At 44.6% G+C, this 26,297-nt stretch overlaps 1 protein-coding gene across 1 annotated transcript in view; it reads right to left on the reverse strand.

The window, feature by feature from the left end:
• Positions 1-13,477: 13,477 nt before the first annotated feature.
• Positions 13,478-26,297, reverse strand: part of efnb3b (ephrin-B3b) — a 90,497-nt gene continuing 77,677 nt past the window's right edge. The window contains exons 3-5 of the mRNA XM_005939197.3: positions 24,734-24,826; positions 21,566-21,628; positions 13,478-17,285 (exon numbers count right to left, since the gene is read on the reverse strand). Coding sequence (XP_005939259.1) covers positions 16,858-17,285; positions 21,566-21,628; positions 24,734-24,826 — 584 coding nt within the window. The 3' untranslated portion in view covers positions 13,478-16,857. The remainder of the gene's footprint in view (positions 17,286-21,565; positions 21,629-24,733; positions 24,827-26,297) is intronic.

The following is a 26,297-nucleotide window of genomic DNA, read 5'->3' on the forward strand; positions in this document are numbered from 1 at the left end:
GTGTGTGTGTGTGTGTGTGTTAGCAGTGGTGGGGGCTCACCATCCCCCTAGTTTGCTTTCAAAGCAAAACACCCTATCATGGAACTCCCACCACCACCACCACCACCCGATCCACACACACACACACACACAAAACATTCAAAATCTCCACTCAACTACCCACACCCCCGCTCTCTTCCGCCCCTGCAACTGTTCAAACACTCACACGCACTCACGTACACCCGCATCTTTGAAACAAAGCACGGCGAACACCTTTGTCTGCAGCCAGCTGCACGGTGTGTAGTCTGAAATGTGAGCGGTTTGAATGCAGAGCACGCATGCACGATGACACACTCTCTGAGATAAACTTAATGAGGCCTCGGTGAATGTAAAGCGCTAACCATAAGATGTCATTGGTACAGTGAGGCAGAGCAGGGGCCCTTTGGTATGCTGACCACACACACACTGAAATGCACACACATGTCCCAGTACTGGGCCTTGTGTTCTGTTTCCTTTGGCAACGGAAGTTCAGTATTTAAGCGCTGGTAGACAAAACAAATACCCCTCTCCACTCTTGTGTCGCTCTCTCCCATCGTTCTCGCTCCCAGACTCTTTCACCCCCGCGTGTCTTTCCATCCCTCATCGTATTCCCTTCCCCTCCATGTTTCCCTTGTGCAATTTCTATCATTTGTCTTCCCCTTCTTCCATCTTCCTCTCTATCTCCCTCTTTCTTATGCCCTCTCTCTGCCCGGTTCACACACTAACACGGCTCAGTGCCTCCCTGGACACACACCATTCTCCATGCTTATTGTTCCCCCTGACAGCTTTTGTAGTAGGGAGAAAAAGCGACTTCTCCCCTCCTCCCCTCTCCCTCCATCTCTTAAATTCACCAACTCCGGCCCCTCCTCTCCTCCCCGCCCGCCTTCACCCTTTTACTCCCCCCCCCCCCCACCTTCACTATCGGCCCTCACAGCCGCTGGTCCACGCACACACATTCCACAGGCGTAAAGGTCAAAGGGTGCAGCTGCCTCAATAAAGAGATGGGGGGAGGGAGAAAGGGGGAGAGATGGAGAGGGAGGCGGGTGACTCATTCACTTGCCTCCCTTTCTGCAGTGGGCAGAGGGAGTTTGAGTTTGGGGTGCGGGGGGTATTTTGATGGTTTAGTCAGGGTTTGAGGAAGGGGGGCGATGGCTCGTTGTTTTGGCTTGTCTTACACCGTTTGGAATAGCAGTTGTTGTACTTCTTTCTCACACTCTGTTTACTCTCTTTGGCTGCAGCAGATGTAAACACAAACGGTTGGTTACAGCCATTTACCAGAAAGGAGCCTTCTTTGTATTTATGATGACCAACATGCTGGATCTGCTCTTGGCCACCGGACAAAATCCTCCACTTCTGGGTGTGTGTTTTATGTGCGTCTGATAATACTGGCCTTTTTGTTGAAGAACAGATAGCAGCCTTGTCATCTGCTTCTGATAAGATGAGATGGAGATTTCTGTCTGATTGCAACTCGAGCGGATAAATACGGAGAGGTGGGAAGATTTTTTCCAAAGGTTTGGCCGACCACCGGAAAATGGTCAGGAGCTTCAGCAGGAAACCACCATGGTGTAACTTGCACCGATGCATTTTCTTCTACAGCAAATATTTTGACGTGCTGTAAATAGAAACCCCCCCCCCCAAACACACACACACACATATTCAAATTATCCTCACATGGTGCATACACATTTCCTGTCACAGGGTTACAGCTCACCGGGACAAACTGAGTTCAATTTCTTATATGCATGAACACGTAACACAAGTTACACTATAATTTCACTATAATGAATGACATTGGCTACACCAGGCATGAGAGCAGGAGCGGACACTCTTCTCTTATTTATTTATTCTTTTAACATTTATTTGATTTTTATCTTTTTTTTTTGGCGACGTGTGTGTGTGGTCCTTCGACAAAGACAACCCGCGATAAAGGGCCACACATTGGATGGCTTAATTGAAACATGACACATATACAGACTCTGGATTCGGTAAACATGGCAGATTTTACAATAGGCTGTTTGTCAGCACAGAGTCGTTGTTCCAACAAAAAGACATTTGTGTTTCAGTTTGGTGAACATCGTATCAACTTCTGAACTAACCGAAATCTTCGGCGGTCACTGGTGATCAAATTCTGTCTCTTTTACAATCATCAGAGTGTAATACTTACCATAAGAGTGAATACCTACATCAGTGAATGAAGAAAAGATTCATATTCACGCATAATTATGAATAAACACATGTTCATATTCGTGGATATGAAGTAGATCCATTTCTATTCTGTTGCAAATTGTTTAGCATGACGAAAAGATTAATACTGCACAAATGCATTAGTAATTGGTTCGTTTTGATGGTCACCTGTCTTTGGAATAGGATGGATGTCTGTCCATTGAGATCTATAACATGTTGTAGTTTCACATTTTAAAAAAGACTCAGTTATTCATACTGGCATTCATTAGTGTAAAGTTGTATTTTTGTGGTTTGTATTTTTTGGATGTTGCAGGCCATATGAGAATTTGCTCAGTTAAAAACTGTCCAAAAACTGAAGCTGCAACACAATTTTAAAAATAACAGTTCACCCTGTTATTTTGTTGGTTACCTACACTGAACGTGCTGCAGGTGTAGACAGTAAAAAGACACCTTTAGCCATTTGACTTACAGCAAGGATTTACTGCCAGAATCAAACTGGACTTATTATTGTTATATTTGAACTTTTTCAGCTACCACAACACATTAAATACACTGAGGTTCTCTGGGAGAAAAAGCCTCATTTATGAAAGAGGTTAGAGGAGAGAGGCCAGACTGCACAGAGCTGATAGGAAGGCAACAGCAACTCAAATAACCAATATTGGCAAACAAGGTGTAAAGTAGAGCATCTGTGATAAAAACATGTCAAACCTGGAAACAGATGCGCTACAGCAACAGAAGACCCCTGACTGCCAGTCTCTGATGTCCATGTTGATGCCTAAATAGCCACAGCGTGCACATCTTCAGCAGGAACACACACCACATCAAAAAACTCATATAATCTCAAACTGGTTTCTTGAACATGACAAGGACATTCACCTGATCTCTGTCCAACAGAGCACCTTTGTCATGACTGAAAGAAGCTGCGTCAGGCCCAGTTACCCCAGAGGCCGCTAGTAAACCTCTACCGCTCCACCATCGAGAGCCTTCTGTCTTACTGCTGCACCGCGGAGGACAAGAGGAAACTGCAGCGGATGGTGAGGGCAGCAGAGCGGGCAATTGTACCTCACTAACCCCCCTCAGAGACATTTTACTGGCAGACTTCAGCAGAAAGCCAGTATCATCATCAAGACCCCTCGCACCCTGGACACTGGTAAACGCTACAGGTCCATCAGGCCAAAGACAAACAGACTTAATAGAAGTTTTTACCCACAGGCTGTCAAACATGCCCTACCTCCACCCTGATTGGAGGATAGCTGCACTGCCAACACCCATGGACATTACACTTTATTTATAAACTGTATTTCTATGTATACTTTAATACAACCAACATCCCTACCTCTTTAAACTGTATTTTATATACCATATATATATTTTATACCACTATTTCTTATAGTTGCAACAGCAGCAAGAAAGTTTCATAAGACCGTCTTGAAGAACCAAGGTGGTCACACCAAATACCCACTTTCACTCATCAGAACTGTACAAACTCTATTCCTTCCTCATATGATGTATTTCCATTTATGTAAACATGTTTCAATAAGTCTTTGCACTTGTTTTGCATTTTCCAAGCAAAATATAAAGAAATGAAACTTGAGGTCAAGAAATGAGGTCAAGACTTTTGCACATGACTGTTTTATTTAGAGACCAAACAAGTTTTCTTGCCAGTTCTGCAGTGAAACCTGAGATGTTTTGGGAAGTTTCGACCACAGACTGCCTCGTGATGGTTCCTGCTTCTTCCTTGAGAACGGGGTTGGATTTTCCCCCTGTGGTGACGGTAGCAGTTTCGCTGTTTGGACTGTTCTGCCTTTGTCCAGTCTGCTCTTTGTTTAGAATTTGTCATGGGTGAAAGGTTAGATAGCCTAGTGTTCAAATGGTTCTAGATTTTAAAACAGCAAATCAAGCTATTCATTCCTTTGGGATCCTCTTACTATGACTCAGCAGCCTGACTGCTGCTCTGTCTGTCTCCTCCAGGTGCATCACATCGGTGGCTAGTCAAGAATCACATCTATACCCGTGAGCGAGGCCTTTCAATATACACACGTTCTTAACCAAACTATCCCCTTTCCTTCCAAGATTCAAGGAAAGTAATCTCCACTTAATTCTCAGATTTAGGTGCTGTCATCTGGGATCTTTTCATCAGAAACTCTTGAATGTGCGTTTTTTTTAGTCACAAAAAGGCAGGATTGTGGTATTCCTACTGATAGTGACTGCGGTCATTCGAGAATGTCACATTAACCTTCTTTAAATTGCCCCAAAGTGTCAGAGGATGATTGATATCTTTAATATCGAAAAACCAGTGGGATGTTGCTGGAAGTAAAGTATATTAGATTTAACATCTTTCAAAACACCTGCCGCTGGATTACAGTTGGTGTCCAAAGACTGTAAGCTCCAAAATCAGGGAATGAGTCAGAGAACTGTGAAGACAGAGAGAGAGAGAGATATTTTGCAAAAAAATATTCAACTCTCACTGACTGCTGCTACCTGCAAAAGCAAATGGGAGGCTGCCACAGCACAAGTGGTGTGAAATCCTTCTTGATGGATTGAAAAGTGTCTTTAGGGATCCAAAAGCTCGCCTGCTTGAGCATCTCAAAGGGTGTGGTGCTAACCAGGATGACTTTGGCATGATCACATTTAGACTTGACTGAGTGAAAATTAAATCAGATTTCCTTTGAACAGGATTTGCTTTGAACTCTGCCCAGGCATCATTTAGAGAAAGGTCTCATGACACAATTTGATCGTGGAAATGTGTGCAGGTAGAAATCCGCCTCCCTGTGGTTAGTCCTAAACTTTGAACTTAACATGAAAAACTTCCCAGCTCTTCATGCAACCTCTCATCTTGTTATGCACACACTTCCTCGCGGCAATGATGATGCATTAAAGACTTGAAATAGGTGTGACATGCACAAATTGGTGTGATGAAAACCGTTCTGTATCTTGCCTGTTGCCCCCTTCTTTGCAAAAACACAGTGAGTCTTTCATAGTTAATTAGTTTGGCTTTGCAGTGCGTAAAGTTCCAGCACATTCCCAATAAATTCCAGAGATATTCAAACTGAAATAGAGTAACTACAGAGTCAGCTAATGATCCACGTAGGGAAACTGTCTTTTCTTCCTCCTCTGTAGGAAGACGTCAGTTTGCGCTACAGAACGTTGAACCCAGCTGGTAAAGATTCACGTCCAGAATCACCAAGAATGCTTTGTGAGGGCTATCTGCATATTTTCTCTGCTTCAGTTGGTTGAAATGTACTTAAAGGCTTTTTTTTCTTCATCTCAGTCTTCAAAATTTATGCAAGTTGTAGCACAAACACGCCCTAGATGATGAGCACAGCTCGTCCAAAAAGCCCCCTTCATCACCAATCGCAAGAGCAAATTGGGTGCTTCAGCTGTTAAGACTAATCCAGCAAGTCTGGCACCCGTACACCCTAAAGCCTCGACATAACTGGAGCTTGCTCTGATCTGATTAAAGATTCTAAGATGGAAAACCTTTTTCCATTTCTTCTCAGGCTGTCACTGATGTAGGTCTTACAGTGAAATGAATGATTAATTATGATTCTTGTTGCCATTTATTCTTTGTGTAGATGGGTGCTGGGCATTTTGGGAACATCCATTCACTTCCGCTTATCCTTTTCAGGGTCGCGGTGGCTGCTGGAGCCTATCCCAGCTGTCATAGGGCGAGAGGCGGGGTACACCCTGGACAGGTTGCCAGTCTGTCGCAGGGCTAACACACAGAGACAGACAACCATTAATCAGTTAACCTATTCCAATAAACTGCATGTCTTTGGACGGTGGGAGGAAGCCGGAGTACCTGGAGGGAACCCACGCAAACACGGGGAGAACATGCAAACTCCACACAGAAAGACCCCGGCCTGATGTTGGAATTGAACTCAGGACCTTCTTGGGAACAAATACACAAAAATAGGGAAGTGCAACTTTTGTTGCCCTGTACTGAGTCCTAGAATATTTACTGCCAACATTTCCATTCAATTCAGCAGTGGGAAGGAAAAACTCCCTTTGACAGGAAGAAACCTCCGGTTGAACCAGGCGGCCCTGAGAGGTCAAGTTTACTGCAAAATACCAGCACCGCACTATTGTTTGAGCTTCCATTGCTGTTTTATGTGCTTTTGTGGCACTTTTCTATTTGCTGGTGTTTTCTTAAGTTGCAATACATTTGAACTCTCAGGGCCACCGTATTATTAATCTGCCAGTAAAATAACATTATTGGTGTGGAGGAAGAACGACAGCAAGGCAGTCAGTTGTGTTAGCTTTAAAGGACTTTTATTTTAATAAGATACTCTCCAGTTATAGTCATTGTTTTATGATAACGTGCCTCTAGCAATACAAATGTTTATTTTTGTACATTAAATCTTAACTGTGCTCAACACAGGGTGATTGTTTCATCATTACTTGACTGGCACCACCTTGGGCGTTGTGTCCTTTCTTATAAATTTCCTCCTTTTAAAGAGTACAACAGCAGCAGTGTGTGAGGCTGTTAGACCAACTAGCAGCTCATAGGATTGTGCAATAGTCATGTAACACTGTGAAAGAAACCAGCTGTCACAACTCATACAAATACCTATATACCTTCAGATTTGGTCATTTTGTGTACTTTCTTACATGCACAAGCTCTAAGTCTCTCCAGGTTCCAGTGTCTTGCTCGAGGACACTTCACCAGGGTAGATGTTTGTGAACAAAGAGCTCTCAATCCTTCAGCTGTGGGGCTCTCTGACCACAAGACCACCCTGATGCCAGTAACACAGCTTCTTTGTCAGACATCGAGGGCATTTCTTCAGTTTTGCCCTGAACTTCAAATGCCAGTAGTTTTATTTGAATTGAAATATAGGAATAAGACTGCTGAAATATAGAAAGCAGAAGATAAAACAACGGAAAGGTGTTTAGGAAATAAACTTTGGCCGTGATTCACCAGTATGAAAGGTCTGTTTTTCGAGATCGGAATTTCTTTGAGAATGCGGTTTCTGTGGTGTTTGTCTGCTCTGAGTGTCTAGATGAAAGAGTGGAATGTATTTGCTTACAGTGTGTTGCTTTGCTAGAATGGTGTACTGTTCTTGTGCGAGTGTATGTGCATAAAAGCCTCTAAGTCACATTTGTGAGGCACTTTTACAGTATCTTTGTTGAATCAAAACACAATCAGTAATATCTCCCTTTTAAAGATATGAAACTCATTTAAAGAGGGCATTGTGAATTACTATCATTTGTTGCAATCAAATAAAAAAAAAAAACAGTAGTTTAATGTTACTTTGGAGAGTTAGGAAGCTGATTAGGCTTTCAGTACAGATTACAGTTATAAAGAAGGATTTTAACAAAAACTAACACTTTTATGAAGACAAAAGGAAGTGTTTAACAAAGCCACAGTGAGCTGAATCCAACCACTAGGGGTTCACAAGCCAGTGTACTCTTAGTGTCAAACCCAGATAAATGGGTTGCTTCAGGAAGGGCCAAATCAAGTTAACAATGATGCTGGTGCTGTTGACCAGCAACTGTTCTACTGTTGAGCCTCTTCTAGACTTCTGCAGTGAACCTTTGTAGAGGCTATGAAAGAGACCAACATCGTTGCTGGCATTTATAGTTGTGTGTGACGTATTAATTACCTTGTGGTTGTGTCCCTGTGTTTTATATTCAATGCCAGCCGGTAGAAACAGATAAAATGCTGGGACTTTTTTTTTGTTGTCGTGTTTTTTTCAGGGGTAAACATTTTATAGTTTTTGTGGATTTCCTCACTTCCATTCCAACAGCTTCAGCAATTTATTTCCAGCAATTTCCAGCTGGCATTCATGAGTCCTTATATTGATGTGCACCTCCCTAGTGAAGACAAAAAAAAGAGGGGGAAGGCATGTTCGGATGTAGTGAGAGAGAGAAGGAAAGGTTGGAGTGTGGAGATGAGAGGAGTGACTTGATGGATTGTTTACGGCTACTGTAGTCAGGAGTCGTGGAGTAATCTGGGTCCAAACTCTGCTTCAGGTTCCAAAGTCAAACGAACACTGCAGCATCACTGAGAGTTAAAAGCTGTCTAAATTCTCAAGTTAGCAGAAAGTTAGCTCGCTAGTTTCCACCTAAACATGATATAGCATGTTCTGACTGAGAGAGTTCTGAAAAAATTAAGACATACAGCTCTGCTATAATTTCCAAAATAAATGAAGACAGAAAACTAAACAACAGTGACGTTTGTAGGGTTACTGAAGTTTGGCTAGCTGGTATATAATGATGTGCTACGTGATTGCTAGCGACACAGCTATGTTAGCATAACATAAACAGTGAAGCTGGAGGACGAATGCTAACTTTTTTCCACTCGATAAAAAGTTAACCTGAGGATTCCTGATGGTTAGAGACAAATGCAGGATGCTGTAAATGGACCAATTCAGTCAGGAGAACAACTGAGATAATCCATCCACAATACGAGGTTAGTCATTAATATACTGCAACAACATGGGAATAGAGCAGTTGCGAGAGAATTCAGCATTAATGAATCAATGGTACAGAAGTGGAGGAAGCAAGAGGTATTAGTGGAGTAAAGTCTGACTTATCTGACTGTTTTGTTTCGCCTTAATACATTTTATAATCTGGTTCGCCTTATGGTCCGAAAATACGGTAGGGATTCGGACCGGTAAGATACCGACAGGAGGAAAAGCTAAAGGCCACAGAGATTTGCAGTTTATGGATGTAGTATGGATGCTTTTCAAATGTTGCCATTCTTATTTTTTTCACTCTTTCAAAGTCAAATTTGGAAGTAATCCAATCCTTTTCGTAGCTTTCTTACTACAGCCTCGTGCACATCAAAGGAATACTAAGCTTGACAAGCATACCATGCTGAGTACCCGCAAATTATAACTGGACAATTGCTGCTCATGCGAGATGTTTACCAAACTGTCACTTTGATACCATTACTCTGCAGAACAGAAGATTACGCTTGTCTTAAAACAATTTGCACGGAGAGAGAAAAATAATAAGTATTCAGACATAATGATGGGATCCTTCTAAAGCAGCTGGGGATCAAATTTAGAGGCAAAGCTTTTTTAATTGAACACAACCTACTTTATTTCCTGCGGCCTTCGGTTGTGTGTATGCATAATGGTGTGTGTCTGTAGCGGAGGTGGTGGGGGACATCGGGGGAGCTGTTTGCGTGACAAGCAGAGGCATTACAAAACTTTAGCTCGTCTGCGACAACAAAGGCTGCAGTGGCTCTATCCACTCAGGAATATTAACAAGTTAATCATCTGAAATTAATGCTGTTATATCCTCCAGCCAAACACATAATGTGTACAACACATCCCCCCACTGTGCAACCAAGCTATTTTCTAACCGTTTCCCTGCTTCCCTCTCTCATTCTTTCCATCAGCTCTGCATTTGCAGATTGCAGCTGCACTTGTCATCAGGCCTGTTATTAACTGTAACATTTTTCTCACTCTGAGACGCCGGGAATGTTATAGAAAGTGAAAGATAGGAGGAGGTAGGGGCAGACGGGGGGGGACAAAAGATGAGTGGGATTCAGGTGGCAAAAGGGGAGCGAGACTGAGTCAGACAGAGAGCTGTGGAAGGAGGGAGAGGGAGATGGGCACTGCGAGGAATCCCGAGGCACTGAGGAGAAACTGTCGGCATCAGTACTGTAAAATCATGGATTTTCTACTGATAATTCCTCTTCGGCTGAGGTTTAATTACTCTCCACTGGAGCTTTCTATCCGCCTCCAGATCAGGCCACACAGAGAAAAGCTTTTGCATCCAATCAAAGAGCTTGACCTTTTAACCCTTCGTCTCTTTTCTAATCATGACGTGACATTTCGGGTCTGTCAGGTGCAAACCATCCCTGCACTCTGTGCAGCTCTCCTCCTCCGGGTGCTAAGGTGCTACACTACATTAATCACAGTGACATTGTAATCACAGCACTTTTTTTTTTTTTACCCTGATTTGGTATGCAGATTCCTCGGTATATTCCTTTGATTTAAAGTATTTCTCTATCCCCACTTCTCTCCGACTCTACTCTTATCCTTGACCTTCACTCATTCCCATGGTAAATGCGTCTTACTCGAGGATTGTTTCGTTGGTAAGTCAAGTGGGCCAATCCTTGGGTTTTAAGTTGTGCATCAGCAGCGAAGCTTTTCAAAATCTAATTTAGGGGATTATCTCTCTATTGATTTCACTTAAAACTGATTCTTTTCTCTTTCCTTCCTTCTGCTGCTGTGATAAAGTGCCAGGCAAGGAGGCTTGTGTGTTTCTGTGTGTGCGACGCTTGCAGCTTTCTTCCCTGCACGGAGCCGAAGAGGAGGCTCAGCTGTCTCACTTGGCAACACACGGAGAGCACGCAAGACTGCGCGTGTTCGCCGTTTCTGTACGCGCGCCTGAGTCGTTCGAACTTTTTGTGCCTGTCTGCATCTGTCTGTGTGTGTTCATGCAGGACACACGCACACGGCTATCATCCTCCATGGCATTAATATTCATCTGTGTGTGCATTGAGCAGAACAGATTAGCAGGAGTAATGATGAGCATGTAATGATAAGGAGACCATAGCAGTCTCGATAGTCTAAACAGGCTTCCTTTAAACCAGACTGGAAAGAAGCGAGCAAACTCATTACAGCTTAACAGCCATTAGATTAGCATTAGTTCCTCTTTGAAGAGAATATTGCTGCTGGTTTCCCCTGCATTAGCAACAACAGTAAGCTATTCACGGAGCGCTATTACTACTGGTTTGGCATTAAAGTTAGCAATATGTTGGCAGCCGCTGTGTTCTTTAGTGTTAGCCATTTCCTGGTCGGTTCCTTCAGATGAGAAATACCTACTAACCATCCACGAAGTCTACATGTGGAACTAATCGACTAAACCACCGGCATAATTTCTGATTTTAAGGCTATAGCAACATAACAGCACAGCTGTAATGGTGCTACATGTGGTATATATAAGTGGTCTAAGCTCTAAGTAACAGCCTTGCTATGACGCTTCAAACAGAGCAGCGTGTCCCTACAGTATACTCTAAATATATCTTTTTTAAATTCTCAATGTCATTTTTAACAAATAACTAGAGTAACATGAGTTTCTCCTGCCCCTGCTATATTCTCATTGTGTCCCCACAGTGAACTAAACTTGCTTATGGTCACTTACAGTAGATAAAATAGCAACTGTGTCTCTCTTGTTAGGTTTTGTATGTTCCGTAATTGATTTCAAGTACAAATTGGTTCGATAAACCCTCACACTGGTGTATTCACTTACCGTGGCCTTTTAGACAGCATTGCTCTGAGTTGAGCTCAGGTGCTGGCTCTTCCTAACAAGTAGATCAAACCTGTGTTTAAAAAGGTTGTCTGGTTCCTGCGCTGAGGTGAAATCAGGCAACATAGTCCAGTCAGCCACAACATTACACTGGCAGGTGTATTGGATAATCATCATCGGGTCCTGGATGTTACTTTGACATGTATCTGAACATGGTTGTGGACACTATGGCTATCACTGATGGCAGCAGCCTCCCTCAGCAGGTTAAGCTAGACACTCCTTTAAGTTGTTCTGGTCTAACAGGGACCCTGGCAATCTTAGAAAGGTGACTGTAACAGTTTGGTTTATCAGCATAAGTGAAATCCCCATCATAGGTTATTTGTAAGAGCATCATTCCTCTGTCATAGTGTTCAGGTATTATGCAGTGCGGCCTACTAAAACACTGACTTACTGCTAAAATGTGCTACGACAGGGATTTTTGGGATTTAAAAAAAAAGAAAAGAAAAAAACCCTGAAACTGCTGAACCAGGGCTCATTTGAAAACACTTCAAAATTCTGTTTATCAGTCCCAGTAAACACCATTTGCGTATATCCTCAAGGTTTATAAGATTACTACCTGCTGGACTGCATATGAACGGGGCGAAGTGAAAGTGACATAATGCGGTGCTGACTGCAGCTGTGCCATCGATAAGAAGTCTTAGCAGATTGCCCCCGACTGAATGTTTACTTCTTGCCAAACCTTCTTTGTACTTGGCCTCAGTTACGCTGACAGGTTGTCATGGCAGAGGCAATGACAAGTGTCTTTCAGGATCAATGCCAGTGTGTGACAGTGAGGTTGTGTTTGTGTAGGTGGGCTCAGCCTGTGTGTGTGGGGGGGGATTGCTTGTAATCTACTCACACACATCACAGATCAAAGGGCAAAGGCAGCTGCCTGGTCACCTAGACTTAGGCCACCCTGGTGGCACATCGAGCCCTGTAGGGGCTTTAAAACGCACACACTGACACAAACCCACAGCCGGATGAAGCGAATTTTGTACAAGAGAGAAAGACGCTAACAGTTGCCATAGAAATGTTCCACGGGGCTAGAAGGAGCCAGGGGGAAATAGAGGAGGAGGAGGAAGAGGGGTATAGAGAGGGGTGATGGAGAACGAAATCAGCTCTGTCAATACGTTGCCAAGCAACGCTCAACACTAACGAAGCTGGGTTTGAGAACTTGTTGATAACACCGATGGGAGAACGTGTGTGTGTGTGTGTGTGTGTGTGTGTGTGTGTGTGTGTGTGTGTGTGTGTGTGTGTGTGTGTGTGTTTATACAGAGCGTGAAAGAGCATGCGGTAACGAGCCACAAAGCAGAGATAAGGGACAGACCTTCTATTACAGGCAGGTTAGCAGGCCTCACACACACTCTCTCTCTCTCACACACACACACACACACACACACACACACACACACACACACACACAGGCAGAACAAAAGCTCTCAGCCAGACCCCCACACAATAATGAATCACACAACGGGACAAAAGAGTGGTGCTTAAACATTTTTGTTTGTTTTTTTTATTCAATCTTTTTTTTTCCAAACCAGGAATGTACTAGTTTTTTCCTCTCTTTAGAGGTGTGTTGGCGGGGTGGGGAGGGTGGGGGGGGAGGCGAGGGGAATGTGGAAGAAAAGGGAGCGGGGCTCAGGGGTCGCTGTGATGAGTAAGACAAGGAGGGCAAAGGAGGAGAGAAGAAGAGGAGGAGGAGAGGACACGCACACACAAAAAAAACCCTTCTCACATGGAGGTGTCCCAAATACAAAGTCTCAACACGTCACATATGAGCCACCTTTGCTCCGTGGCCTCCGCTCGCTGGCTATTGGCACAAAGAAACACACATACTCACACACATTTACACACACACACACACACACACACACGTACACTTTCACCAGCGGAGAGGTGAGGGAGCTAAGCAGTGGCTGCTTATTTTTTTTAATTATTATTATTATTATTATTTTCCCCCCGGTTCCATAGAAACAGCGTTTTCTTCTTTCTCTTTTCAAAACAACCAATGGCGACTGTGTCCATGTTGTTTTTTATCTCCTGTTTTTTTTTTTTTTAGAAAAGCCAACACGTCGAGTCGACCAGTCAAACACAAACGGTGAGAGCCAGAGACACAACTTTGAAATAACATCGACATGAAACCCAAACAATAATAATAAAAAAAAAGGAGAAGAAGGAAAAAGTCCAAGAGATACTTGACATTCTGCTGAGAGGGAGCGGGAGAGGGAGCGCAGCGGGCTGAAAACAGGCCAGCGGCTTCCTCGTCGGAGTCGACGGCGTGAAAGTCCGCAAAGTTTACTTCCCCCCCCCCCACCCCGCCCCGCCCTCGTGGACACAAAAAAAATAAAACAATGAGTCGCAGAAGCTGCTGAAGGGAGAGTAACAGACACTTCATTTGGCTTGGAGGATACTTTTAGGTATTCTGAGCATGTTTCAACTTTAAACAGACATTGACTTAACAGCGTACATAAAGAAAAACACAGCACATGTTGGCAGTTGTACAAAAAGAAGAACTTGAGTCATTTCATCTTTGTCATCAATTTTCATACAGTCAAATACAAACTCCTCCACTGGGTTAAAAAAAAACAAAAAACGAAAAAACGAAACATATCCGAACATCATCGTGTGCCCAACAAAGTCAGTTTAAGACGAGTGTGACACTTAAGCTTGAAACGTATCTCATTGTATGACGTCAGGTACAAAAACACGGCTGAGAAATGTCAGAAGGTCCAGCTTAAACACTGGCTTCACACAGAAAAACATGGCTACAGCATTGGAGGCTTTGCGTGTATGTGTGTGTATGTGTGTTTGAAAAAAGCTCTCCACTGCCATCCAGTTTACACATAAGCCATAAGCATGTTTGAGCAACACAAAATAGCTTTATTAGTATGCACATGTGAACACATTGCACCTCTGAACACAGCGATGTTATTGCCCTCTGAGGTCGAGGTGCTCGGCACTAGTGTGTTTGTGCGAGAGAGAGAGAGAGAGAGACAGTGTGAGTGTGTATGTGTGTGTTTGTGAAAGCGTGGGAGCATCTAAAAGCAGAGGAGGAGAAAACACACAGTCGCTCTGTTCATCCCTCCCGTGTCCGTTGGGTCAGTCTTAATCACAGAAACACAGAGTCATATGAAAGTAATCAGCATTTTTGTTGAGCGTGTGTGTGTGTGCAAGTGTGTGTGTTGGGAGTGCAAGCGGGTGTGAGAGACAATGTACGCCATTCAATGCAATCAAGAGGCATTTGTGACAGTCATTAAAAGGTGTGAAATTTGCGTTAGGTTGTGTTGGGAGGGCGTCAGAGAGGAGTGGGATTTTCTTTTGCGTGTGTGTGTGTGTGTGTGTGTGTGTGTGCGCGTGAGCGTGTGTGATACACAGAGATGCATTTCAACACAAATTTTGGCAGAAAAGAGGAACAAATCCAAAATGCGAGTCACAGTAGGCGTGTGTGTTTGTGTGTGTGGGGGTGTGTGTGTGATGAGATCTCTCTTTGTCGTGGTTAAGAGTTCAACTCCTCCAAAAAAATCCATTTTTGGCTGTAAGTCCATCACCTCCATACGGGAGACTCTCCATTTAAAGAAGAGGTTTCTTTGCTTCACCGGCCACTCTTCCATCCCTCCTTTCCTCGGGATCCTTCATCTCGCGCTCCTGCCTCTCCCGTCCTCTTCTCCCCTCAGCCTCTTTTTCTTAAGTGTGCAATTCCTTCAGTCTTTCCCTCCCTCCCTCCCCACTAGCTTCCTTTTTTTTTAAGCTTCTGCATTCAGACGCCGCTTTTCTCCTCCACCCCAGGCAGCTCTCCTCTCTCTCTCTCTCACCCCTGTTCTTCCTTTATTCTTCTTCCCCACCATCCCCACCCCTAACTTCTTTTCGCTTCCGAAAAAAATAAAAAACATTTGAAAGGAAAATAAAAAACTTTCATAGATGGTTCTACCTCAACACTTCCACAAACGAGGTCTAAACTTCAAAACTACGGCATAGTACAAGGAGCTATAAAAATATACACAGAGTTCAGAGACCCTAGAGGGAAGGGGGGAGAGGAGGAGGAAGGAGGGAGGGAGTGAATGAGAGAGGGAAGAGAGAAACGACCTCTGTTCACCGGAAAAATTAAACAAAAAACAAAAAAGGGATTAAATTAATATACAAAGGGGAGGTGGGGGTGGGTGGAGGGTAAACAAGGTCATTCTAAGTTGTGAAAAAGAAAAATAGATAAAAACAAAAAAAGATGTCTAGCAACAGAAGTGTAGTTTAAACAGAGTGGGTAAAACAAAACAATAGAAAACGAAAAAAAAAACATCTAGAAATTATTTACTGGATATTCATATATATAATCTATAAGTGTCAATAGCGATAAAAAATCTCACTTTTTTTGATATTCGCTCACTATTTTGTGTTTTGGTATTTAAGACAAGTCTAAAGAACGCACGCATTCGCACAGTCACCTTCGCACAAAGCGTGCGCACGCACACACACGCACACACACGCACACAGACTAAACCCCACGCGCGCATATGCAAACTTGCCGTACTTGAAGCACACTGACTGCACGCACACGTCTAATGTGGAGCAGCAGCACCGCCATGATTATTGACCGAGTTCGTAGCTCGCTCTCACAGTCACACGCATTATTAAAATATACAAGATTCTGAGAGTCACCGATTGGTCAGACCTTGCGTAGAGGCCCTGGCTCGGTCATGTGACCGCCGCTCGGACGGTGCTGATCGGGCGAGTCCGAGGCCCCCCTCTTCCCCCCGCGTTTTCTCAGGAGAAACAAACACATACAAACTAGCATCCTATTATTGAGTTAGTGGTAGGGGCCGGACTCTGATTGGCTGATGGAGTTCTGCGGTGCTAAGTGGGGGTCAGGGGAGTAGTTTTTCTTGCTGTTCTTGTCCTTTGCGTTCTCCTTTTTCCTTCTTCAAAACATCACATTTCCCAACAGCAGGTCCCTACCCCGTTAAAAAAAAAAAACAGTGTGTGCTGCACATGCACACTGGCGTTTAGGGGAGGACTCTTCAATTCAGCATGTGTGGGGGGGCTCATTTAGCTCTGAGTTAACAAGAAGGGGGGGCAGTCAGAGCCTATTGCCTATTCGCGAGGGCCTTGTTAACAAAGGCTATGCACGGTTACGACATTGCCCTTTACACACACTTGGTTGTGTGAGAATGGGGTGGGGAGGCTTACTCTGCTAGAAACACAACTGTGGCCAGGGGTGCAGGCTCACAGGGTAGTGAGTTGGGGGTGTGGGGGGGTCGGAGGGGCAATACTGGCAGTATTGAGGGGATCAGGGTTGGAGCTGTGATGGATAGCTTTGCTGTGGCTTCATTTGGAGCAGGGATGTGGGGAGGAGGGATTGGTCGGTAACGGGTGGAGGGAGGCGGGTGCGTCCAGTTGGCCGGAGCAAAGGCCACCTCATACTTTGTAGTAGATGTTGGCTGGGCTCTGAGGCGGCATCTCCTGGACAATGTAGACAGGGTGTCCGTAGTCCCCGCTCACCTTCTCGTAGTGCGGGCAGTAGGCCGAGTCTGACGTCCGCAGAGGGATGATGATGTCGCTGGGCTCGGAGCCGTTGTTGTTGGAGCTGGTGATGCCCCCGCCGCCTCCCCGTTTGGGGCTGGTGAGGGAGGACAGCGACAGCGGAGGGTGGTGGGTGTCCGAGTGCTTGGCGTGCCGCCTCCTGTAGCACACGATGCAGATCACGGCGGTGACCAGCAGGAGAAAGGCAGAGCCTCCCGCGGCGCCGGCGATGAGAGCGATGTTGGAGGGTTGGAGAGGCCCGTTCTCACCTCTGCCTTCTTCCCCGAAGGGTCCTCGAGGCTGGCTGGAGTTCCCCGTGCCGCCTGAAACGAATCACAGAACAATCTTTACTTCCGGTAGCACAAGCTGCTCCCGGCGCCGCACAATTCATCACGACCAATGCACCGGAGCAATAACACGGCTTGCTCTCACAACTTGCGTTTTCACGAGCTTTTAAATAAACATACCATTCCTTATGGCTCTGTACCACAATAGCATGAGTAATGACGATGGTTCAGCCCAAACTAGCAGGCATAAACCAGTGGAATGCAGCAACTCTCGCAGAAGCTTATATGTGGTCTCTTTATTGATGTGATGGAGTGGACAGCAGTCCCTATAAAGCAGCGAGGAATGTCCGCAGTGAGTGCGAGTGTACTACGCAGTATATACTCTTGCGGACAGCCTGGCTGAGCCGCAGTGTGTATCAAGGTAATACACTCTATTTCCCTAACCTTAACAACTGTATTTACTTAGCATTACAGCCAGCCACATGAAGAGATCCTCCCCCCTCCGCTGCCACCACCAGACCACACACTCGGCCTGCCCGCTGGCCTCCCTGCCCGCCCGTCTGTCTTTTTTATCTGTCTGTCTGTTTATCAAACTGTCTGTCACACTCGGGTCCCGTTGCTCCCTCTGTCTGCCCCGCGTCTCGCCTGAAACCTAAGATCTTCACAGCCTCGGAGCTCGCTGTCTTGCCCGCGGGAGGTCGGGTCAGAACTCAGCAGGTGAATGATGGTGTGGAGGTGTGCGAGTGTGCGTGTGCATTTATAAAAACAGGGCTGATACGGACTGCTTTGGCACTGGGCATGTGTATGTGAGTTGCGAACTGGTTAAGGCAGGTAATGTGAGTCTTTGCTATATAGGGCCTCTGGATTGGTCTATCATTATTCTTGGCACACATCCCTCTCTGTTCTCCCCGTCTGTCTCTCTCCGGCGTCTCCTCCGTTTCCTCGCCCTCCCCTCGCTCCGTGGTTCTTTCTATCTTCGGGTTATTGTAGCCGTAATGACCCACCTTGCTCTGAGCTCAGCACCTTGCAGCACAAACACACACAAAGGCGCACACACAAGCGATACTGACGTACACATCCAAGAAAACACACCTCATCCCCTTTCCTCCCCCCTGCTGCGAGCCCCCCTGCCGCGCTGGACTGACTGGGAGCAGAGCACTAATGCCAGAAGTCGATTACACTCCCCGCTCCTCCTTCCTCTTTCTTCCTCCCACCATTAACCCAACATCCCTCATTCTCCGTCTCCATTATGACTGCCGCCGCTCACCTGCTCTCCTTATTATATCCTCTTCCTTCACCTCTCCTTCTGCACCTCTCACTCCCCTTATTTTTGCACGTCTCCTTCCTTTCTTCTGTGTTAATTCTTTTTTTCGAAATCACACAAGTTCAGACTCCAAGGCCTTATTTTCCGTTTTTGTTTCCATCTATTTCATATCATTAGCGGATTCCACCTCGGAGAGAAACACGCAACAGGTCAGAAATGAAAGAACGGGTCAAGGTGTCGTATCATCCTTGCTTCTGAGCCAGCTGTCACATTTCAGAGAGGAGTAATTGGTCTCATATTCGGTTTTTTAACATATTTTTGGAGCTGTTTTCGAACACTCGCCACATTAGTTATGTTTCCACCGGGCTGCCGCACAAATGCAAATTTCAGGCATTTTGTCAAAATAAAGTGTGAATGAGCGCGTGCTTCCATCAGAAACCTTTTATATGAATACATTCAAGAGGATGTGACAAAATTACATAATTCCTAGAGCAGCAGTAACTCATGCATTATGGCATCTCATTGCTGCTCCCCACATAAAATGCTCTTCTTTTTTTTAAAAAACAGAATTAATTTGTCTCTTTCGATCCATTTGTACTTGGAGGATGTGCACCAGAGCCCTTCGTATAGAATCACATCAGGAAATTTGAGGTGCCACAAAAAAAGAGAAAAGCAGGTGAAAGGAAAAGCGAAAGCTTGCGGCTTGGCAACGGGAGCGGAAATTCAAATCATGTCCTTGTCGTAATCAGTGGCTTAGATGGGTGCACATTAGGACTGCAATGCAAAGCTATAATCTGAATCTTTACTCGTATTTTGTTTATTTCGTGCAAATAACTGGAATGGGTGAGTCTTAGCTTCTCTCTGCTTTGCAAAACAAATTTGATAAAATAGAAAAAGTTGGGATGCTGTGTTAAATGTAAATAGAAACAGAATATATTGTTTTGCAAGTCAGTCAAACAATATGATATTATATGAAAGATCAGATCACAGTTTCTCAACACCTTAATCCACCTTAAGTGGGCTCAGGCTGAGAGAGGGTGTATTTTTCCCTTTGTACAGTTCTTGAACTTCCATTCGTGGGTGCAGCGATGCCTCGTCTGTCACCTGTTTTTAACGCCAAAGGCCTAACAAGCATGATCGTTCCACATTGTTCTTTGCACCGAGAAACTTCTCTGGATGTTTTCATATTGTAAACAACACATGATTAAATCTCTTTAGAAATAGTCTTAACCCTCTTCTATCCTGTCTTCCTCACCCTCACCTCCAACCAGTGGTGGCAGATGGCTACCTCTCCTTGAATCTGGCTCTACAGGTTTCTTCCTGTTAAAAGGGAGTTTTTCCTCCCCGCTGTCGCCAATTGCTTACACACAGGGGGTCGTCTGATTGTTGGGTTTTACGCATTACTGTAGCATCAGCGCTCAGTGGACTGCTGTTGTGATTTGGTGCTATATAAATATAACTGAACTAGATCGTTGTTTTCACACCAACCATGATACTGACCTTTTTTTTCAAGGTAGATGCTCCATGAGGTGTTTACTGTTACACAACTGTTCCTGTTTTTTTATGCCTCATTTTTTTTTCAAACATGTTGCTGGCTTCAATTTCAAAATGAGCATTTTTTTTTTAAATCTGTTGTCCTCTTACTACTTTCACATACAAAATATTATATATATTTTTTTACTTTTGAACATTTCAGCACTTTGCATCAACAAGAATCATGATTCATTTGGTTCCTCTTCAAACTACCTAGAAAATAATGATTTTAAGTCTCCTGTTCTCTGACTTGGAATCCATTTATAGACGTTTATCCTCAGCGGACATCTGTAATGAGTGATGGTTTTGATTCGAGTGAGTTGAGTTTGTGGATGACAGAAAAAAACCAAACAAACAATCCTTTCGTATCTATTCAGAGAGCATTTCTTGTTCATATCCCAATAATGTATTTCTATTTGTTTACATCCCAAGAGAGCCACGCAAACACAATGAGAAACTGTGAATAAGCAACAGTATTCCAATTATTAGCTGAGATGATTTCGAGCGTATTCACACGAGGATTAGAAATTCTGGCATAACTGCTGTGTCGAATGTCATAACAATCATTTTTAGATATGCGGTTAAGTGCGTGTTAATATGTCCTTGCCTGAAAGTCAAAAATGTGTAAAATCCCTCTTAGGTGTGCGATTAAATCATCCTCGCCGTCGTGCTTCGCCGCTCTCATTCTAGCACAAACAATGCATACTATTGTTGCTGATTCACACATACACTTCTCACCTATATGAGGTATGGACAAGTGATTGGGAAATGTGTGAATGGTCCAATTCCCACATCTGGTATAGTACGCAAATTCTCCCAAAAAAGAAAAAAAGAGAGAGAGAAGGAGAAATGAACACAGCTCAGAGTGAATCGTGTTCTTTCCCCTTCACTGAATAACTTTGAGGTGAAGCATGAATGTTGCCTCTCTCCATTTTCATCTCCTTGTTCTCTTCCCCTCTCCTCTTTGCTTTTCAATTATTCTTTTCTTTCTCCTCCTTATGTGCCTCCCATTTCTACCCACTCCGTTCTATCACTCCCCTGCCTCCTCTTCTCTCTTCACTCCGTCTCTCATTCTTTCTAGACAGAACTACGGTGCACACTACCCCCCTCGCCCCCAAACTAATGACAATAATAACTCTGAAATGTCGTCGCTGCTCTCTCTCCCTCTGTCTCTCTTCCTCCTCTTGCCTCTTTCTTCCTCCCTCACTTTTTCTTGTCCTTCTCCCAAGGTAGCTATTAGCCATCCATTCCCCGCCCGCAGCACTTAGCTCGAAGGGCCGGGTGCAGAGACGAGGAGGAGAGGGACAGAGAGTAGGGGGGAGAAGGAGAGAGTGAGAGAGAAATATGGAATTAAACAGAGAGATCCGCAGATGTCACCGCTGCACATTCTCCATCTGTCGCCTCCACCCTCCCCTCTCCCTGCTGCTTTTCTTTTTTATCTAGCAGTCTTTGCTTATTCCCTCCATCCATTTTGTGGATGGATCTGCTGTGGATTATCTCTATTTGATTTCCTGCTTACCTGGGTTTTTGCTGGTGGTGCGTCCCGCTGCCGGCTCCTTCTTTGGAGGCAGTCCATATGGGCCTTGGGAGGAAAAATAAGCGAGGAATTACAGAAATACCGAGACAGCCTCCATCTTCTGCAACAGCCAAAGCTCTCTGATTCGAAACCAATAAGCGACATTAGCAAAGAGAGAGACAGCCAGCCAGAGAAATAAGAGACAGAAGAGGTTTAATAAAGGACCCCCTTCCCTTCCCATTATAGGGGAGCACATATTGACTGGGCTTCGACGTGCTGCGTATGAGCACTTTTCCATTTGTTTGAATGGGAAACTAAAGAGAGGTCGTTTGTTGTTTTGGCCTGAGCGAATTTACACAAGGCCATAACGGCTTGTAATCTGTAGTCGCTAAATCAGGCCATCTGTCTCGCAAGCCCTCAGTAATGGTGATGGCATTAAAGTGAGTTTATGTGACACATGCAAACACGGGCACAAGCGTGCACACACATCTACATGCTAATGCGGCCGTTGTGGGTATAAGTGCTACTCCTCGAAGCTGAAAGAGATGGTTCAGAAAATACTAATTTTGTTAGCTTCTGAGCCATCTGTCCAACAGTGGGCTGCAAGAACAGAGTTGCACTGGGCTGTTGAGTTCAACATTTCGTGCAACATAAAATGACCGCAAACTTACAGTTAATCAAGCGCGGCATTAAATCAGGCACCCCACAACGTCGAGCTCAGCTGCAATCCCAGCAGGTCAGCTGATCTAAGTGCCGGCCCCCATCAGCTGATAGCTCTGCTGATACACTTCTACACGCCTAGCTGGCTGTCATATGTGGGGCTTGCTATTGAAGCTTCTTTAGCTTACTCACAATTACATCTGCAAGCTGCTTTGCAACCCACCCCCACCCCAGTTCCTGTTTTTGTGCTGTGTCTGATTTAATCATTGTCGTATCTATTGTCTCTCAGCTGCTACTTTCCATCACGCTCTAACACACAAAGTATACACATTTGATTGACGAGCGAAAGGCTGATAATTCAATTCAATTCCACCCAGGGACACAAATTCCCGTTGGGGTTGTGTCAAGAAGGGCATCTGGTGTAAAACTCATATGAATATGTGTTGCACTATCTGCTAAGAACTCGTGATGAATTCTGATGCACAGTTTCAATATTAACATTAATGTGCTCTGGGATGACACTGCAACCGTCCAATAATGCTGTAGTGATGTCATAGCTTTGGGACTGGGAAGTACAATAATGAGAGCTATCCACTTTACTGTAGATGGAAATAACAACCTGCTTTTGACTATAGTAGTCCTGCCTGTACAGTGGTCAAGCACAGCCATCAACCCTTATGTGCTGACATTTAGAGAAGGGTAAGGATATTGGCTGGCGGCTCCCTCTTGACAATAAACCAAACAGAGGTTCGGGGTGGTGCCGGCTGGATCAATAGGAACTGCTGTTTGGTCAGCAGGGGCTCGTAGAAGGAGGTTCGGGCTGTGTGCGTGTGAGAAAGTGTGCATGTGACAGATTCAGAGAGCAAGCAAGATATATAAAGAATAAAATACGAGGCGACAGCTCAATGTATATGTGTGGGTTTTTGCAAGTGTGGGTCCCTCGAAGCGGAGCAGAGCGCCATATCTCATCAGAGATCACCACGAGGCGGCACGCTGCTTATTTAGACGACAAACAACACAGACGTGACCTTTCAGCCACACAGCAGATAAGATGAGGAAAACAGAGGAAAAGACTGAAAATAAGGAGAGATGGCCGGCATGCAAAGCGGAATGGGGTGATGAAGACAGGGGAAAGGGGGAATTTGAAAGGAAAGGAGGCAAGGAGTATTACAGGGAGTAGTTTGAGTGAGGAAAGGAGAGAAGTGGGAAAAATTATTATAAAAAAATTATTTAAATTATTTAAAAAGAAAATGAAGAAGAACAAAGAAAAAGGTGTGTGTGCATCTTCTTCACAGAGCTGTGGTTTGTATGTGTGTCAAAAGGAAGGTAGTTTTTCCATCGCCTGTGTGGTGAAAAAGCCAGGGGAAATAAAGTGTGTGTGTGTGTGTGTGTACGTGTGTGTGTGTGTGGTGGTATTTCTATTGAGCCAAGCTGACTATGCTGATGTTACGGGCTGATAGAGCCACAACAGCGCCACTTGGCTCTTTGCTGAAGAGCACCTACAATACACAAGTCCTGATAACACAGCATAGATCAAGGAAATAGAAATGGCTGGTCGTGTTTGTACGTGTGTACGTGAGGGGGGTCGTGTGAAGGACAGGTGCCTATTATGTGTAGAAGTGTGCAGGCCAGTGAAAATGCTTAAATTAGCCTTTTTTTCCCTTTGCTGCTTAAAAAAAAAACACCTCTGTGTGAGGGTCATTAGCTGTGAATATTTTCCAAACAAATTAGAAGTGTGTGCAGCTACGAGTCATTAAAAATCACTGACTCTGTGCTTTAACACAGAATGGAGTCGTTTTGTTATCATGCTGTAGCTGGCGGGACTGCTGTGCATGTGTGTGTGTGTGTGTGTGTGTGTGTGTGTGTGTTCGTTTCCCGGCCGTGGACATCTCAGGTGCATGCGTGTCCGTGTCCACTTAATGTGCACGTGTGAGCCGATGCAGACCGGTGTGTGCGCGCGCGTGCGTCTAAGTTTCAGTGTGTGTTTAAGTGTGTGTGTCCAGCATGAGTCAGTAGCAGTTAAAAGGCAGAGTGAGAAGGGAGTCAACAGGGCTCATTAGAGCTGACTGATCCCACACTTCTTCGCTGTTCTTACCACTTAACGAGACCTAATATGCTCAGCAAGAACACACGCATTAAGAAAGGTACGTGTGTGTGCATGTGGTGTGTGTGTGGTGTGCAGACTATATGGTACGTGTGTGTGTAAGGAAGAGGAAGATTAGAGAGACAGTTTAAAAGTGGAAGAGGCTGCATGCAAGATAAGGCGCACTAATGTGTGCTGCTCTGTACTGCACAGATGTGAGATGATGGGAGATGTGGAGCTAATGCTTGTTAATATCACAGTGTGTTAAGTGATTTGTGTGTGTGTGTGTGTGTGTGTGTGTGTGTGTGTGTGTGTGTGTGTGTGTGTGTGTGTGTGTACGAGTCCATCACACATGCAGTGCACATGAGATAGCTCACATGTAGAGCGGATGTGTGTGAGAGAAAGCAGAAAGAGTTGAGAGGACTTACTCTGCCCCACTTTTAGGACCACCTTCATGCCTTGCGTGGCACACACTCCACCCTTCATGCTGTCCAGGCCTTGACGCGTCCCATCTGACGTAGCTGGAAGGATGGAAACACAGAAATGTGCAATTAAAAAAAGGAACAGCGTGCTATACGGACCCACTGAATATACAGCCACACAAACTCACACTCTCTCACACAATCTATAGCCAAGACTAGCTTCTATTCATATGGTCAGCCCTTCCAGAGAGTCAGCGAGTGACATTTGCAGAGGCAGCGATTTAAAACTCCACCAGAAGCTCTGAAATGTCAAACTATGAGGCGGCAGCACTTTAATAAGTCCTCATTTAGCAGTCTGCTGGAATTCATTAACACCCCCGCTGCGGCGCATGGACTCAACCGACTGCAGTCAACTGCAATTGCTGCTTGGGCTGGAGAAATAGCGTTGGAGGGGGTGGGGAGGGGATGCAATTTGGAGAAGCGGAGACTGACGGATGGGGGGGGCGGGGGGGGGGGGGGGCTGGGGGCGGGGGCGGAAAGTGATGGTAATCCAATCAAGAGCGTATATGAAACCAAATGGGAGCCCCTGAGACACAAATCAGTGTGATTTGACTCAGAAACTGGACGTGATTGGTTAGAAAAGAAACTGTGGAATGTGTTAAAGCTCCACTTGGTAATACCCCATCAATACACCAACACTATCACCGCTTATGTTTTAATTAATAGAATTAAGGGGATTTTTTTCCATTTAAAATGAGGGAGGGGATGTGTTAATACAGGCAATGGGGGAATTTATTATGTGTTATCAGGATGTAAAAGCTTTTCTCACGCTGGAAAAAAATGCAACAGTTCAATCAGCACAATACAGCGATACAGAGTCAGATTTTAATCAGCGATGTAACGTCATGTAAATCACATTTTTTATCTAGTGAAGCTACAAAGGAAGCTAAAGAAGGTCAAACAGTGCTGAGAAAATATGCACACAAGAACTGTGTGTGTGTGCGTGCATGCATATATATAAAATCCTGCTCAAAGAGCTCTTTTTACTTCACTGTTCTGTTCCAACTTGTCTGTCTGTGACCCGGAAATTGATCTCACCGGTGTCTCGCTCTCAAAGGATTTTGTAGTTCCTAAAAATGTAAGATTTGGGTAAAAAAAAGGCTCAGTAGAGGAGCTATGGGCAAGGATGCGCAGGAACAAAGGCCCTTTGTGGGACCTGTGATGTATATACAATATGTGACAAACAGCTGAATCGCTAACACGATGAGAACAGGGCTCTATAAAGTGTTCCTTTGTATTCATAAGCTGTGGTTGTTGCAATTACACTTAGATAAAATGTGACATCTGCACATTTTTCTCATATTATTCCTCATTTATGTGCCTTATGCTGGTTAAAGATCGCTTTAGCATTGCAAACGCAGATAATAATGAGGTCAGTATACGCGAACGTGATCCTTATGAGCCAAAAGTTCTGCTTTCAGGCTGCTCTAAATGCTGCCCACAGCTGTCTGTTTATTAGGGGCGACAAATCAGAAGAAAGCTGGCTTTGAGGCGCTAAAAGGGCTTCTTT

This window comes from Haplochromis burtoni, unplaced genomic scaffold (genome assembly GCF_018398535.1).
Source record: "Haplochromis burtoni strain Fernald_Lab_line unplaced genomic scaffold, NCSU_Asbu1 Contig_265, whole genome shotgun sequence".
In the NCBI taxonomy this organism is placed as follows: domain Eukaryota; kingdom Metazoa; phylum Chordata; class Actinopteri; order Cichliformes; family Cichlidae; genus Haplochromis; species Haplochromis burtoni.